This window comes from Lepidochelys kempii, chromosome 8 (assembly GCF_965140285.1).
Source record: "Lepidochelys kempii isolate rLepKem1 chromosome 8, rLepKem1.hap1, whole genome shotgun sequence".
In the NCBI taxonomy this organism is placed as follows: Eukaryota; Metazoa; Chordata; order Testudines; family Cheloniidae; genus Lepidochelys; species Lepidochelys kempii.
This window is the reverse complement of record NC_136387.1, coordinates 82939241-82957706: the sequence shown is the minus strand read 5'-3', so window position 1 is coordinate 82957706 and position 18466 is coordinate 82939241. Positions and strand designations below refer to the sequence as shown.

Sequence of the window (18466 nt, the reverse complement as noted above, 5' to 3'; positions counted from 1 at the left end):
CATGGTCACCTGTGCTGATGAGCTCTGCATGGTCACCTGCAGCTTGCCACGCTGGCCAAACAGGAAATGAGATTCAAAAGTTCGCGGTTCTTTTCCTGTCTACCTGGCCAGTGCATCTGAGTTGAGAGTGCTGTCCAGAGCGGTCATAATGGAGCACTCTGGGATAGCTCCCGGAGGCCAATACCATCGAATTGTGTCCACAGTACCCCAAATTCGAGCCGGCAACATCGATTTAAACGCTAATCCACTTGTCAGGGGTGGAGTAAGGAAATCGATTTTAAGAGCCCTTTAAGTCGAAATAAAGGGCTTCATTGTGTGGACGGGTGCAGGTTTACATCGATTTAACGCTGCTAAATTCGACCTAACGTCCTAGTGTAGACCAGGGCTTAGTTCCTGTCTATTTTTCTCTTCACTTTCCCTGTGTCTGCAGGGGATATATAGCAGAACGTAAGACTGAAAAACAGCTTAATTTTGTTTCTCATGTCATAGGGATGCTCAGGCAGGCCACCCATCCCCCCATATAGCTTGTAAGTCCCGTCCACTCCTGCAGCACTTCTGGGGGGACCATCCTGGTGAATAACATATCTCCCCGATCTACCCTTCACCTTTTTGAATTTTCTGCCTCTTAGTGACCGGCCTCAGCTCAACTAAGAGAGTGAGGACAGCCTAAAGGGAATGTAGAGGGAATTGCTCCCCACCTTGCCCCTTATTATCACCCCCTGACACCTCTGACACCACAGCAGCACCTCCACCACACAAACAAAACTGAAAAAAGAAACCTGAAACATATAGCTCCATATATAGCTATGGACCAACAGCATGAATGCAGATACAGTAGACTGAAATCCAAATGCACCCAGCACTTTCCATACACACAGACCCCAACTGTCTCTGAAGTTCCTGCAGGAATGGGAAGAGTTTCAGGGAGGTAAGGTCACGTATACATAATACTGAAAGCTATCATGACTTGTCTGGGATGTGAACAATGAGCGACTTCTTTTTTTCCCTTATTCTCGCCACAGCACCAGTAACAGCTGGACCATCAAGGACAGGGCCTCTATCTATGCCTGACAGGCTGGCCAACCTGAGGGGGAGATAAAGGAAGATTCAGGACAAACTGTTTTCAGAACCTATGGCATTCACAGCGAAAAACCTGGCTGGCTCAGAGGAAGACCCAGGGGGAGAAAGAAATGCAGCTTTCCCAGTAGATGATGGCAGTGACCAAGGACAGCATGGCTGTGGCCAAAGATAGCATCACCACAGTGAAGGAGAGCATGGAAAAAGGCAGATGTTGTGAGAGGGAACTCATGGGGATGGAGAAGTGAATGAGGTGCAGGAGACCAGAGATTGTGTTCTGGGGACTGGGAAAAATCTGCAGGTTGGTAGAGGTGTGGGGGGGAAGAAGCACTTAGTTTTCTATTTAAGTTTTTATTGCATGATATATTTTATCCAGGTATAATTCCCCACCCGCAACTCTTGCTAAAGTCTTGTAAGGCAGAGCTCTGCTTTCATAGGTCTCACAAGATTTGTCAGAGCAGGGCTCCTTTTTTGTTGACCTTTGATTTAAACTTTTGGTGCTCAGAAAGTACAAACAACTTCCTCCCTCATCTCAGTCAATAAGAGGTAAGGATAAAAGTGTGTTCCAATGGAGTCCAGCTAATACCCTAATATTTTGTAAATATTGCTTTACAAAAATTCCATGCCACTCAAAAACCCAAACATCAGAACATCTGAAAATTAACTGTTAAAAGATCTAGATTATTCTCCACACCCATTTAATCCTTTTCCACTCCATCTCATCTGATTTACATCACACCTCCACTTTAACTTTGCCAACTTAATATTTGCAACAGTGTATGCAAAGGTGAAAATAAATCCCCAGGGGCCAGTTTCTGCTAGCTTTGCTCATGTGTTGAGTAGCACTTTATTTTTCCAGTAATCCCTTTAAAATCAATTATTTTTCTAATTTTTTATGTAGGCAACAAGTAGAAGTGTTGGACTTTGAGTTTCTCTAATTTGATAGAGCGTAGATTGGCTCTGTGCCAGCTGTGAGTGGGACCACCCATTCTACTTTTTTGTCTGCCATTTTATTTTTCTGCTTACAGAACTCCTTATTTTGTCATTTCCTGGATACTGTTGATAAATTGTTCTTCTTGACACAACTGGATATGTTCCATGAATTAATGAAACATAAACAGCTGACAGATTTCAGAGTAGCAGCCGTGTTAGTCTGTATTCGCAAAAAGAAAAGGAGTACTTGTAGCACCTTAGAGACTAACCAATTTATTTGAGCATGAGCTTTTGTGAACTACAGCTCACTTCATCGGATGCATGCTCAAATAAATAAGCTTATGCTCAAATAAATTGGTTAGTCTCTAAGGTGCCACAAGTACTCCTTTTCTTTTTGCATAAACAGCTGAATTGCTCACCTATCCACTTTTTAACATATTTTAATAAACAGAAGGCCCCTTTAACTCTACTTTCCATAAGCTTGAAACATTAGCATAATTCTAAAGTCATAATTTTGGCCTTCATGGTTTGAAACAAATCACTGTTGCTGTGTAGCTAATGCATTCCAGTAATGCAGCGAATCCTCTTTGTGCTGCTGGTAATTGGAATCTAGGACAATGATAATTCTTTTTGCATCAAAAGTGAATAATGAGTAATCCATAAAAATGGAGACCTACACTTAAATACTTTTATCTACATCGAAAACCCATCTAGAAAACTAAGTGTCTTTCTGCTTTCCCTTCCCTGTGGCTAGGCCACTTCACAGTGATATGTTCAAAACCCACTGGTTTCATAATCTTTGCTTGTACACAAATGGCTTATTTTTGTAATGTTACAAAAGAAGGCTGACAAAACTATCTGATAATGTCATAGTGAATCTGGGTGAGAAGGAACAGCCACTTGGATAGCTAAGAGCTTTGAAATACCTCAAAGATACTTCCTCTTAGGCCTTGTAGTGTATGTCTACACTGCTGTTAGACACCTGTGGCTAGCCTATGCCAGTTGACTTGGCTCGTGGTGGTGGGGCTGCAAGGTTGTTTAATTGCAGTGTAGAAGTTCCAGCTCGGACTTCAGCCCAAGCTCTAGGACCCTCCCACCTTGCAGAGTCCTAGAGCCCAGGTACCAGCGCAAGCCCAAATGTCTACACTACAGTTAAAGAGTCTTGCAGCCCCAACCCTGTGAGCCTGAATCAGCTGGCATGGGCTAGCCGTGTGGTTTGAATTGCAGCATAGACATACCCTTAGTGTTAGCCAGTTGTAACTATGTTCCAGAGCAGCTACCTGACATCCTTTTGTATGTGTAGAGCACTGTTCCTTTGATTCTAGGTGCACTCATTCCCCTTGTATTGACATTCCTCCTTCTGCCTGTGACAAAGCTCTGATACAAGCACCTCTAGGTCATTGCTTTCTTGCTCCTCCGGTATTTTCAAGGTTTTCCAATAATTGCCTCTCTCTCACCTAACCACCATATCTCTCTGTGCAAACTCATCATGACTGTGATTCATTTCATTTACTTTTGTCTTCAGTGCATACCTCTTTCCAAACTCTTAAATTATAATTTGTTATAGAAAGCGTATTTTTATACAGAACAAGGAGGAGAATGTGAAATTATGGAGAGGGAAGAAGGATTAGTGTAATGGAAGGAGGAGAGCAGTGAAAGAGGATTTAGTTAATGTGCTACATTCTGTAGTAATACAGTGCTTAGACATTCCTTGTATAATGACAGGTTTCAGAGTAGCAGTCGTGTTAGTCTATATTTGCAAAAGAAAAAGGAGTACTTGTGGCACCTTAGAGACTGCAGGTCAGAACTCCTGTAAAGGGCTAATAAGCAATCTAGTTAGATATGCGTTAGATTCTGTTTTGTTTAAATGGCTGATAAAATAAGTTGTGCTGAATGGAATGTATATTCCTGTTTTTGTGTCTTTTTGTAACTTAAGGTTTCGCCTAGAGGGATTCTCTGTTCTGAATCTGATTACCCTGTAAGAGATTTACCATCCTGATTTTACAGAGGTGATTCTTTTACTTTTTTCTTCTATTAAAATTCTTCTTTTAAGAACCTGATTTTTCATTGTTCTTAAGATCCAAGGGTTTGGGTCTGTGTTCACCTATGCAAATTGGTGAGGATTTTTACAGCCTTCCCCAGGAAAGGAGGTGTTGGGTTTGGGAGGATTTTGGGGGGAAAGACGTTTCCAAACAGGCTCTTTCCCTGTTATATATTTTTAGACGCTTGGTGGTGGCAGCAATAAAGTCCAGGGGCAAAAGGTAAAATAGTTTGTACCTTGGGGAAGTTTTAACCTAAGCTGGTAAAAATAAGCTGAGGGGGTTTTTCATGCAGGTCCCCACATCTGTACCCTAGAGTTCAGAGTGGGGAAGGAACCTGCTCACGAAAGCTTATGCTCAAATATATTTGTTAGTCTCTAAGGTGCCACAAGTACTCCATTCCTTGTATAGGATCTCAAGTATTAAAAAATGAACTAAAGAAAGGGATGTTTAATAATCAGTGTAATTTCAAGGTTCCCTAGCTTTAGACTGTCATAGTGGTTCAGATTAAAAAAAAATCAAAAGGAATACAGACTATTTTTTTGTTTTTAAAAAATCAGCTTTAATTAGAAAGAAGAAAGGAAAAGAAGTGTCTGCCTCTGCACTTTCTGGTCTCAGTCAGGACTGGAAAGAGAAGTATCAAAATAGGGCTCTTGATTTATCTTGTGGTATTTTTCATTACTGGGAAGTACTAGAAAATTAATGAGAGCACTCAGTTTTGAAATAAAAAGTTTCAAGAATAGATAGTGTACAGGTTGTTAACTGCTTATTTGAACAGAATCTCCAGTGAAATGTATTATGTAAATTGCTCAGGGACAAATTGGCCCGTACATAGGTTATTCCCCTGCAAGGGAGTGGAAACCCCATGAGTTATGAGTTGTAGAGTGTGATGTTGGCATACCAGGTGCCAGCTCATGCTAAGCCCATGCCTCAATTGAACACTGATAAATACATAGCTGAAATAAGTCTGGCTCACCTGTGTGTTAGTATTGTTAAAACTGGTACTAGAATTATGTGTTTTAACTTTATGGGATGGTTGTAAATTGCTACATGCATTAATCTCACAACATCTGTATGCAATATTATCAAGTAATATTTGAGTGTTTTCACTGTAAGCTTCTGTAACTGGAAATCATTAGACAGGAGAGAGACATTAACTAGTGTAAAGTGCTGATCTCCAGCATAAAGTGTTATGTCCTGGTTGACAGGGAAGGCCCATTGACACCAGATGGACTAGAGTGGAACATTAAAGAGGACAAAAGACTTTGTTGTTTACTCACCCCTGACCTGCCCATGAAGATGAGTCTTACAAGTGATTTTCTCCCATCAGCAGAGTTTGCAGCTCAAAGCAGAATGGGAGAAGGGAATAAAAACCCCTACAAAGGAGGATGTTGCTTTGACTCTGGGAGTCAAGGATTACTTGGTATAAGAAAAACATCTCCAGTGCTTAGTCTGGGTTAGCCCTAAAGGACATATAGAGCTTGCTTATTATAGAAGCTTCTATTACTTTTAGAAACTTCAGACTGGAACTCATTATATGATTATATGTTTACCTGCTTTAAACCTTGTAAATAACTCTTATTTCCTTTTCCTAGTTAATAAATCTTTAGTTAGTTTATTATAGAATGGGTTACAAGTGTTAGATTTCACACAAAAGACAAATTACAAGTGACCAGTCATTTGGGACTAGGAGTAACCTGAACATTGTTGTGATCTTTAGTGTAAGGGACCATCTATCAAATGTAGGCTCACCTGGGTGGCAAGAAAGATCAGGGTACCCAAGGGGACTGATTGTGACTCCATGTTAAGGCTGTTAGTGCTTGAGGAGTTTACATTTAATTGGTTGGTGAAATCTAAATATATAGAACTCTCAAGCAATTTGGGGTTTGTGCCCTGCTTCTTAACAGTCTGCCCTGAGGTTGGTACGCCCATTCTTGAGCCACTGCAGGACAGCCCAGCACAGAGTTCCTGGCTGAGCATGCCATCAGGGATTGTTGTTTGTCCCCAAGGAATTGGCAAAGGATTTACCACCAACAATATGTATCTCTTCTAAGATCTGCTACATCTGGATGTCATCTGCATAGAGAGCCTGTGTAACCACTTCCTTATGTGCACCTGGGTATGGGTGCTGCCACTTCCCAGACATCCGGTTTTCTCTCAGGGGTGGGGAGGCAGGTGGTTACTGAGTGCTGGGGGAATTGGTGTAAGTTGATGCTGCCTTTCAACATTATCTTACACTGAGAATTCTTATGGAGTGTGCGATACTGTTGCACGTGTTCCACTGTCTTGCACCCTTGGTACCAGAGTCCCTTACACCAGTGTAAACTCCATTGAAGTTCTAGTGTAAATGAAAGAAAAAACCCTTTTTATACTGGAGAAATGTATAAAAGCAATACTTTCTAGCACACTTATTGCACTCAACAAACCCATTGTATAAATAATGAAGGTTAACTGTTGGGCTTGGTAAAAATATTAGATAATGTATTCTTAAATTATGTATAATTTTAAGGTTATAATTCCATTGTTGGTGAGGAACAGGTGCCATTAAGAAGCCTCTAAAGCTTTGCTTAAGAAGTTAGGGTTAGTGACCTTTGAAGGAATTATAGCCACATTACATACAGTTGCAGGTGAATTACTTTATATATACAAGGGGTGGTAAGAATCCTTTTCTGTGCTATTTTTTGTCTTATAGTATCCTGGATACAGATCTATTTTGATCAATATTTAGTATCTTGCTTTTGAAATGGGAACCACAGACACTTGGCTAAATAGCTTGATGCACTGTACAGTTTAATTGTGGCTTCTTTTCAGAATGTAGGGATGGAAAAAACCTACATTATTACAAACTATGGTCCATCTTTCAGTCACTGAAGAATTGTGATTATTTTCTTTTGTACATTGACTATGTTTTAATGATGCAGTCTCGTTTTAAATGTCCCAAGCAAAGAAGCTTTCCATTGCTTCCCTTTGGAAACTTTAATAGGATAACAGATCTTTGTCAGGAAGTCTTATTTATGAATGCTATCTAGTCTTCAATTTCTCTTTCCTGATTTCACCCCCTTATTCTGGGTCCTCCTCATATCAGCCACCCTCCAGTCTTCCTATTTGCATCTATGCTTTTCCTGCACATCAGTGTCCTCTCCTGTAACTGTCCTGTTGTAACTTACCCCTCCGTGAAGGGGATACAGCCAAGCAGGGGACAGGTACTCTGGCTCTGGCAATGAAGGATCACCATTGTCCTAAAGGTGGGGCAAATCACTGCGCTAGCCCTTGCTGCACCGACCCTTACAACTTCATTCCCCCAACTGCAACGTCCTTTTAAAGGCGGGATTCCTTTCAACAGCTCCGGCTGCCCTTGGCAGGAGCAAGGCCCTGGCTGTGTAACCCGCACTCGGGGACGTGGTGCCGCACTGGGCCAGGCTGCTCCGGTCCCCGAGCAGGGGAGGGGCGCTGCCCGGGGCAGGGAGCAGCGCGCCTGCCATTGGCCGCCGGCTGCCATCACCTGGCGGCCGGGGATGGGCGTGTGCCAGCCGGCAGTCTCAGGGCGCGCCCGAGGCAGGGGCAGAGTCCAGCCTGGGGGGAGCCGCTGTGGGTGCGCGGGGAGGCCGCTGGGGTGCGCGCCATGCCTCTGCGGCTGCGGGGCAAGAAGAAGGGCAAGTCCAAGGAGACCTCCAAGCTGGTGGAGAGCGAGGAGGCGGCTGCGGCCCGCGGGGGAGGCGAGGCTGCGGCCGCGGCCGCGGCCGCGCCGCCCGCTCCTGCCCAGCCCGGGGCCCGGCTGCTCTTCCACACGCAGCTGGCGCACGGCAGCCCCACCGGCCGCGTGGGGGGCTTCGCCAGCGTGAGGGAGCTGTACGAGCAGATCGGCCAGGCGTACCGCATCCCCGCCGCCGAGGTGAGCGCAGGGCACAGCACCGGCCCGGGCTGGGGTGCGGGGCTGCCCCATCCCCTCCGCGCCTGGCCCGGGCAGCCCAGCCAGCCACAGCGCGGAAACTCCGGGGGAGCCGCTGCTGCTCCCCGTACGGCCTGGTGAGCGCACCTGCCCCGCGGGAAGCTGTCCTGGCAAGGCAGAGCCTGTTGGCGGCAGGCGGAAAGGTGCAGCTCCCCGGGGGAGGAGAGGGAGTTGGCTTTACAGAGGCTTGCTTTGCCCTGAGGTAAGGAGGCGCGTTCAGCGCCCCCGCTGCCGGGCACCGCCGCGTGCGCTGGGGAGAGGCCCAGGGAGGCAGGTTGTTCTAACCCCGGTTCCGGGGAGCCCTGGCGTTCACCACGGCGGTGCCGCTTGCAGCAGAAGTTTCTGTTGCTCTCCCACGGGACCAACGGGCGCGCTGCGGGACGCTCCGTGCGACACGGGAGTGCAAACGGCGTGACACATTATATTGTCAAAACGTGACACACACAAAGCAGCCTTTGCACAATGGAACCAGTGGCCACCTTGTTTTTAATGGGCTGTTGTCTCTTGTTTAAATATATTTGAATGAAAGGAACATCAGGGACTAGATATCCAGTCAGTTTAAACATGAGTTTAGAGTAGCTTCAGGTAATACAGGTGCCCCCCTCCCCCGAAAATTGTTTTGGTTTTACAGTCATTTTTCTCAAAAAGAAAAGGTGCATCCGATGAAGTGAGCTGTAGCTCACGAAAGCTTATGCGCAAATAAATTGGTTAGTCTCTAGGGTGCCACAAGTCCTCCTTTTCTTTCTGCGAATACAGACTAACACGGCTGCTACTCTGAAACCTGTCATTTTTCTATTTTTCAAAACGTTTTTCCTTCTCCTGTTGCTGTTTCAAAAGACTCACAGAAACAGAGGAGACAGTGGACTGAATACATGGTCAGTGCTGTCAAGTGCAAATACAATTTGTTCTCTAATCACTTTGGCTGTATCTGCATTGGGGGGAAATGTATCATCTTACAGACCTAACACATTTTAACTAGTATGGTGTTCAACACAATTTAACACTTATAAATTTAGGAAAACACATTTATTTGGCTCAGTTTTATTAACTTGCATAGTGGGGAAGAATAATTCCCTTCAGAGCAGGAATTACTGGGCTACATGATCATTGTGGTTCCTTCTGGCTTAAAAATCAATGGATGTAAGTGACTACAAGAAGCAAGACCATGAAAAATCAGACTCATGATTTTTAACCTTAGCATTCCTTTAACTTCAAAATTATGGGGTAGTGAGGGTAAATTAAGGAAGCAGTGTAGGATGCTCCCTTCCCAGACAAATAAAGAATTAATTAAAAAGGCCAACTATTAAGGCACATGAATAAAAGCCGTGGTAGGAAGGTCCACCCTTTCCTTAATAGAAACCCTCTTTGATCCCTTTTTGAGTCAAGTTTTAAAACTGATTTGTTTGGATTATGGTTTACTTGTGTTTGTAAATGCATTGTTTTCATTTTAGCATGACAGTGAGCCTATGCAACTGTTCCTTGATGTAGCTGTGGACACTTTACAGCTTTAAATGTCAAACTAAAACAAAGTGTAAATATTTTGAAATACTTAAGTTTGATTTTTACATTTAAAAGTTTGGTTTTTTTGGGGTTTTATAAAGTATGATTGTGTCTTGTCAGTATTGTCTGGTTCCTTTATTTCTGGTATAGTGGAAAAAAGAGTAGATTTTGATCTAGGAGACAGACCTAGCAGTGTTTCCCTGTACTAACATTGTAGTAAATTATCCCAAAGACAAAGAGTGGCCATATTGTTGAAAACATACTCTACCTAGTCATTCAGTTTCATTCAGTAATTAAGAACTAACTACATTTTTCATTTTCCCCATGCACCAGTCCTTGTCCTTTCCCATTTCTCTTTGATCCTCTGTCTCCCTTCCCCATTGATTCTCTATTCCCTTCAGTTTCAAGGTTCATAGAAATGCAGGCCTGGAAGGGAATGCTGGAGGTCATCTTGTCCATTTCCTTGCACTGAGGCAGGACTAAATATACCTAGTTAGACCTCTCCTGACAGGTGTTTGTTTAACTTGTTCTCCAATCCAGTGTAATCCAATGATGGGGATTCCACAGCCTCCCTTGGAAATCTATTCCAATATTTAACTATCCTTCTAGTTTGGTCTTTCTAACCTAAATCTCCCTTGCTGCAGATTATACCCATTATTCCTTGTCTTACCTGCAGTGGACATGGAGAACAATTGATAACCATCCTCTTTATAACAACTCTTAACATAAGACTGTTGTTAGGTCCCCCCACTTGGTCATCTTTTCTCAAGACTAACCATGCCCAGTGTTTTTTTTTTAACTTTTCCTCATAGGTCAGGTTTTCAAAACCTTTTTCATTTTTGTTGCTCTTCTCTGCACTGTCTCCAATTTATCCACATCTTTGCCAAAGTATGGTGCCCAGAAATGGACACAGTAGTCCAGCTGAGGCCTCACAGTGCCAACTACAGTGGAGCAATTTACCTTCTGTCTCTTACATACAGTACAACACTCCTGTAAATACACCCCAGAAAGCTATTAACCTTTTTGACAGCTGCATCGTGTTGTTGGCTCATTTTCAGTTTGTGATTTACTAAAGCCCCACATCCTTTTCAGCAGTACTACTCCCTATCAAGTTTTTCCCCATGTTGTATCTGTGCCTTTGATTTTTTTTCCTTTCTAAGTGTAGTACAGTAGAACCTCAGAGTTATGAACACCAGAGTTATGAACTGACCAGTTCTATACAGCGGTGACCAAAATTGGACTCCAGTAGAGGCCTAGCCAGTGCTGAGTAGAAGTGGTACTATCACCTCCTGTGACTTGCATGCTATGCCTCTGTTAATACAACCCAAAATTGTATTTGCTTTTTTTGCAACAGCATTGCAATGTTGACTTGTGTTGAGGTTGTGATCCACCACAATTCCCAGATCCTTCTCAGCTGTGCTGCTGCCAAGCCAGTTATCCCCCATTCTGTATTTGTGCATCTGATTTTTCTTCCCTAAATGTAGCACCTTACATTTATCTTCGTGGAATTTCATTTTGTTATCTATAGCCCAGTTCTCCAATTTAGCAAGATCCCTTTTAATTTTAGCTCTATCCTCTAAAGTGTTTGCAATTCTCTCCCCTCCACCCGCCAGCATTGTGTCTCTGCAAATTTAATCAGTATGCTTTCTATTCCTACATCCAGATCATTAATAAAGATGTTAAATAACACTGGACCCAGAACACATCCCTGTGAAACCCCACTTGAGACCTCCTTCCAGCCTGACATAATTCCATTAGTAGTTTGTTTGCGGTTGTTTAACCAATTATGTATCCACTTAATTGTAGTTCTACCGAGCCTGAATTTCTCCAGCTTACTTATGAGAATGTCATGTGGGACTGTGTCAAAAGTCTTGCTAAAGTCAAGTATATTATGTCCACTGTATTCCCCCATCCACCAAACTAGTTACCTTGTCAAAGAAGGAAATCAAGCTCGTTTGACATGATTTGTTCTTAGTAAATCCATGCTGGCTGCTAGTGATCACCCTTTCATCCTCCAACTCTTTGCAAATTGAATGTTTTAAGTATATACATTGCTCTAGTAGCTTCCTTGGTACCAAGGTCAGGCTGACTGGTCAATAGTTCCCTGGCTTCTCCTTTTACCTTTTTAAAAGATGGGCACTGTGTTAGCCCTTCTCCAGTCTTCTGGGACCAGTCCTGTCATCCATGAGTTTGCAAATATTATTGCCAGTGGCTCTGAGATTTCTTCAGCTAATTCCTTCATCACCCTTACATGAATAGCATCAGGCCCTGCTCCCTTGAATTCGTTCATATTAGTCAGAAGATCTCTGATGTGTTCTTTACTTATCCTGTTCTTCATTGCTTCCCCTTTATTGTTGATGATAACTTTGCTAGTCATCCAGTCACATGTTATTTTTTGTTTGAAGACTGAAGCAAAGTAACAGGTTTCAGAGTAACAGCCGTATTAGTCTGTATTCGCAAAAAGAAAAGGAGTACTTGTGGCACCTTAGAGACTAACCAATTTATCTGAGCATAAGCTTTCGTGAGCTACAGCTCACTTCATCGGATGCATACGTATGCATACGATGAAGTGAGCTGTAGCTCACGAAAGCTTATGCTCAGATAAATTGGTTAGTCTCTAAGGTGCCACAAGTACTCCTTTTCTTGAAGCATAGTAGGCACTGAGCAGCTCCACCTTCTTAGCATCTTGCTTACTTTTTCCATTGAGCAGCAGACCACACCATCCCTGATCTTTTTTTGTTGCTGACGTATTTGTAGAACCCTTCTTGTTGTTTCTTGCCAGTTGTAACTCATTCTTTGCCTTGGCTTTCCTGATTTTGTCCCTACACACTTATGCTATTCCTATGTATATTTCTTTGGTCACATGCCCCAATTCCTGTATGTATCCTTTTTAGTTTTTAGATAGCTAAAAAGCTCCTTGTGTCACCACACTGGTCTCCTGGGGCTCTTCTTATCTTTCCTCTGCATCAGAATAGCTTGATGTTGGATCTCTAGTATTACATCTTTTAGGAACTGCCAGCCCCCTTGAACTCCTTTTCTTCCTAATTGGTCTCTTCATGGGTCCATGCCTACTATTTTTCTGAGATGGTTGAAATCTGCCTTTTTGAAGTCCAGTGTTTTGCTGTTCTCAAATCTTTCTTAGGATCTTGAATTCTATCAGATTATGATCACTTCCTCCCAAGTTTCTGACCACCTTTGCATTTGCAACTAATTCATCCCTTTTGATCAAAACAAGATACAAAATGGACGACACCCTAGTTGGTTCCTCAACTTTCTGAATCAGAATGTCCCCTACACATGCTAGAAACTTGCAGGACATATTATGTATTAGTCTTCCAACAAATATGAGGGAAGTTTAAAATCTCCCATTAATACTAGCTCATGTTACCTGCTTGACGAATGTCATCTACTTCCTCTTCTTGATTTGGTGATCTATAGTAAACGCCCACCATAATATCACTACTATTCCTTTCCCTTTTTATCCTCACCCAGATACTCTCAGTAGGTCTTCCGCTCACTTCCTCTAGGACCTTAAAGCAAGTGTATACATTCTTGACATACAGCGCAATGCCTTCTCCTTTATTCCCATGCCTATCCTTCTGGAACAAGCCATATCCCTCACTGTTGGTCCTCCAATCATGGGAATTGTCCTACCGAGTCTCTGTAACACCAGTTAAGTCATAATTTTCTTCATATATCATGACTTCCACTTCATCCTGCTTGTTCCCCATACTCCTTGCATAGGTATACAGGCATCAAAGATATTTTGCAGACTTCCCCTGTTGTTTTTCTTCTTGCGCCTTTACTGCAGTTATGGTTTCTAGTCCCTTCTCCAGAATTTAGCCCTTTTCCCTTGTCTTCATTATTCAAGCCTAGATGCTCATGGGCCGGATTTTTGTCACCACCCCCCCCAAGACCTTGTTTAAAACTCTCCTTATCAGATTAGCCAGACAATGTCCACAGTTGCTCTTACAGTATTCAATAGGTGGAGTCCATCCCAGCACAGTAATTCTCTTTCTTGGGAAACAATAATTGATAAATGATAGGTTATTGTACTGTAAACAATGAGTCAGTCCCTTATCTTGCTAAGTAACCAAAGTTTGCAGGTCTTAGCAAAAGTTGTGGTTAAACTTTGAAACACAGCTGTATAAAAATTTATTGAGTTATATCCGCTTGTGCTAGTGACAAAAATAAGGGCTTGTCCATATAAGAAATTTGCACGAATTTAATGTAAATTGGTTTAAAACAGTCTTGGGCAAACTGCTCTAAAACTCTGTGTAGAATCTCTTATTTCAGTTTGAAAGTTGCTTATTTCAGTTTAGCTTAAGTTGATAAGGGATTCACCCATGTATTTGTCCAGTTGCTTCAAGGAGATGTTCCTGACCAATTAATAGGATTTCAGGCCATGTTTAACATAAGAAAGTTTTGTACATCCTTTGTGATGGGTGGGCGGAAATACAGTTAGAATCTAAATAATTGTTTCATGAACATGATTAAATGCTAATGACGTTGTTTTTATTTCTTCTGCTTTGAATTTTTGGAAAATTGTTTTCTTTCCTGCAGGGCTTTGAAAGTAGTTTTCAGAACTTGAAATTGCCATTTACATGCATATGATTGACTAATGCTGTATTAACTTAAAACAGTGGTAATGAAGCCTTTAACTTCTGCATTGGCAGTCCTCCAAGATGTAACAAATATAAGTATACTTTTAACTTGTAGATTCTGTAATAGTATAATATGTCGTGTAGATGTATCTTTAATATGTTACTTTGTCTATTTAGTTGTCCTGAATAGAAGCATTTGTTCACTAAGAAAGGAGAGAGCATACAGGGTGATTCAGTTTTTATTTTTTGACTGGCTGATGCGCTTTCAGGCTAGTATAGAACTGACGCATTTGTAGAAAGTTCTGCAGTCTTGTAGGCTGCAGTGAGAATGCCACCCAGATGAAGGCTAAATAAAGAAACTCTGGATCGTGTTTCTAAATATCACATTTCTGCTCTGTTGCCAATTTTATCTGTTCAGAGGTGTGAAACAAATTACTAGATGAGTGTTCATGTTTGACAAGGTCAAAGCAAGGGCACTATATTTTTCTTAGAAGCAAAAAATTGATGAAATAACATTTGTTCTGTTTCATAATGGAAGAGCATTAAATCACAATTAAACTGATTGAGTTATGATCTAAATCGTGATACAAAGCTTGGAACTTACCATAAATCATTGTAAAGGCATTTTGAATTCGGCTCCCTCAGGAAATAGCATATTTGATGCTGATGGCTTAAAAAGAATGACTGTGTGAAAGTAAAATGTTGGTGATGATGGTGGAGTGATAATTAACCAAAGAACATTTTAGTTACCTAATAGAATAAAACGGAAGTGGTTGGATGAATCTGTAACACTCAGTGGCCAGCTGATGTGCGATTTTCTGACTGGCTGCTAAAATAAGACATTAGAATGTAATGGTTGTTTGGACTATGTGAAATGAGTTGGTGGCTTTAAACCAGTTCCTTATGATATAAAAGTTTCTAGAGCTGTGGAGAGGTGCTTAGGTTATAAATAAAAAAATCAATGAATGATGTGCATAGGATAGAATAGACTGCAGTTTGTTTATTCTAAACTGTGAGGATTCTGCAGCACTTATGGGGTAAAAGCAGCCACTCCTCCCCCCTTTTTCTGCAAGCAGATCAGACTCTAGTACACAAAGACAACATGTCTGCTGGGTAGGACAGTGCCATTTTTATAAAGGCAGTTTTCAGAGTAAAACAGCATGTTAAGATCCAATTCATTTTTGTTCAAACTAAGGGCTGGTCTGCACTCAGAACTTATATTAGCATAGACACATCTCTCAGGAGTATGAAAAATCCACACCTCTGAGAGAGACAGCTAACTCCCTGTCTAGAAAGTGTTAGGTTGACGGAAGAATTCTTCTGTCAACCTAGCTAGCACCTCTTGGGGAGGTGGATTACCTACACTGATGGGAGCCCCCTCAATCTACACTGAAGGCACCACAGCAGCACAAATGCAGCGCTACAACCTTGCTGCTGTGTGTAGACATACCCTCAGACAAGCAGTGCGCTAAGCTTTCTGGGTGCTTTCTTAATTTATAAATACATTAAAAATGCCTTCCTATGGGTGTGTTTTCGAGAATGCTTTCAAGGCTATTCTTGCTACCATTGCCAGCAAGGCAATTCTAAGACCGTCTTTTGTTTCTCCCACTCTTATAATGCCTGTTCAGTGGTTAACGAGCCTTATCTCTACCTCCTAAACTGATTTAAAATTAGGAAATACATTCTTAAGATGTGAAGACAGAGGACTCATACCAGATGTTGCACAGGCTTTTTTAAAGTCTGGGACTCTCAGTAATTAAATTCTTTCTGCAGCCGGGCGGTATGTACCTTCCATTTTTTATGAGTTGATCTGAACTCATGCACAACCTCAGTGCTGAGTAACAGGTTAGGCACCTGCTTCTGTCCTCACAATTTAATTTGTCTGATTTCACTGGAGTTATTTCTGATTTACACTGGTATAAGTGAAATCAAAACCAGGCCAACCCAAAGGGCTGCTATCAGAATTTTTCCAGGCACTTCAAAGTTGATGGGAGTGTAATAAGGGTGCTGAGTCAGGAGCTAAGTCAGTACCCTACTGTTACTCAAATTCCCCACCACTATAGATTAATTGGGACTTAATTAGAGGATCAATTAACAAGTGGTGCTACAATTGAAGGGCTAATTAGAGGGGGAGGCAACCCCAGCAGCAGAGAGCAAATAAATGGAGAGGAAGGAAGCCCTGGAGGAGAAGGGAGCTGAGAGACTGAAGGAAGGCAGAACTGGCTGCTGCTAGCATTGCTCCCTTCCTCCAGAGGGGGTAGCCTGCTGGAACAGTATAAGGACACATGGTGGGGATGAAGGAGAACTAGAGTGGGTGTGGTCTACACTTAAGGTGAAAGAGGACTTTAGGGGACCACCCTGGGACAGGGAGATCAAAGGTTTTTCTTGAATAGGCTGTCAGTTAAAGAGTTACACTGGCAGTTAGCATTTAAAAAAAAATTAAATGTCCAAAGGGTTTAGCAGTTTCTTTGAACCACATCCTCTCAGGCAAAGACTGCTGTTCGCTGTAAACTGTGGCATATTTCAATGACAGGTTTCAGAGTAACAGCCGTGTTAGTCTGTATTTGCAAAAAGAAAAGGAGTACTTGTGGCACCTTAGAGACTAACCAATTTATTTGAGCATAAGCTTTTGTGAGCTACATCTGATGAAGTGAGCTGTAGTTCACAAAAGCTTGTGCTCAAATAAATTGGTTAGTCTCTAAGGTGCCACAAGTACTCCTTTTCTTTTTGCATGTTTCAATGACTGACTCTATTTAATCAATGCATGCTATGAATAAATGTGCATTCTTCTTTCCATGAAGAAACTTAGCTACATTATGTATACTATTTTGCAGGCTGCTTGTTGTTAACAGTCTACTGTTATGGATGTTTTGAAAATGTCTTGATGTTGTAATAGTACAAAATGAAACCTAATTCAAGGCCCTTAATGTTGCTTCTCACAGCAAAAAGATTGTCCCAGAAATGTTTTATTGAACAAGTATCTCTTTTTGTTTGAGAAGAAAGCTAAAGTTCAGCTTCTCTGCTGGACAAGTTTCTGGAGAAACAACAACCCTCCACACCACCCCAAAAAACCCTACCATAATTCTGACAAAAGACTTGTTTACGATTTAATGTAATGGTATTGCAGAAAAATCTTTCCTAGTTATTTAGTGCTGTTCAGTTCATTCTCCCACTGAGGTGTGCAACCTCTGTTTGCCTCAGTGGGAGTGGGTCTGCAAATTCCCGCATGCTTATATCACTATGCAAACAAAAATATGTATTAATATCAGCAATTAGCAAAAGACAATGAATTATGATTTTCTATCCACTTTTCTACTTTGAAGTATGCTATTGGAAGCTGATATTCAGATTGCGCTAGGGAATGAGAGGTAATGATTTTAAGCCAGTGGTTCCCTCTAGAGTTACCCTGATTGGACATGGAGTTTCTTCTGTCTACAGTTTCATTGGGGAGCACCATAAATACTCCCACCATTCGCACTACCCCCACAGACCACCGTGATATACAAAAAGACCTGTGGGAGGTGAAGTGGACAGGGAGGTATTGAGAGTTCTGCTGGCAAAAGCTATATTCTGAAATTGTCTGAGTGGGGCATAGCACATTTTTTGAAATTTTGTGCTGTAGTTATGTAGAAGGATGCTAAATATAAAAAATAGGGCGTGTAGGGAATTCACCAACACAGCATCCACAATGTCCTGAACAGAAAACTTCTTCTAGGAAGTGAACAGTTTGGGAATCTTACTGCTGCGGCCTGCAATTTGGACTCTTTTCTCTCCTGGTTGGTATAAGCTTTGACACGGGAGCTGGGTTGATTATTGGTGGAAACAGAGTGCGAAATGAGCAAGACACATGCTCAGGAAACCACTTCAAGGTGCTGATGATCTCCCCAGATTCATTCACCTCGGTCGTGCCTCTGGGCCACATGGAGGTTAGCTTCTTAACAGAGATTAGGGAGAGGAAAGGTAGGTTGTGATGTTTTACCTGCCGGGGATCAGCTGTCCAACTCCCCCAGCTATCTGCAACACAAGCACTCCTCTCCAGGTCTTGCAGGCCCTACTGCCTCTCGGCAGGTTAGAGATAGGCACACTCCAGCCATCCACGCATCAACCTGGAACATCCAGCCCGTGATCCATTAGATACCTGCAGTATTCACAGATTTGCTGCTTTCAAAGAAACAGCCCAGCCCAGTTTACCAGTCAAACCTTTAGGTCACCTCTCTGCTCAACACACAGCACTTAGATATGTTTACACTGAAATCAAGCATAAGTTTATGTAACAGAGTGTAGAGATTCAAGTAATAGCAAGTTAGAAGTATTGCAAACACATGGTTATATATAAAATAAAATCATAACACACATTCAAGAAC

The 18466-nt window shown here is 42.1% G+C and overlaps 1 protein-coding gene across 3 annotated transcripts in view; it reads left to right on the top strand.

The window, feature by feature from the left end:
• Positions 1-7431: 7431 nt before the first annotated feature.
• The window catches only part of GIPC2 (GIPC PDZ domain containing family member 2), a 46335-nt gene continuing 35300 nt past the window's right edge, over positions 7432-18466 (top strand). Inside the window, exon 1 of one of the 3 annotated variants that reach the window (XM_073357267.2) lies at positions 7432-7941. In XM_073357267.2, coding sequence (XP_073213368.1) covers positions 7672-7941 — 270 coding nt within the window. In that variant the 5' untranslated portion in view covers positions 7432-7671. The remainder of the gene's footprint in view (positions 7942-18466) is intronic. The other 2 variants (XM_073357266.2, XM_073357265.2) reach the window with 2 other exon arrangements.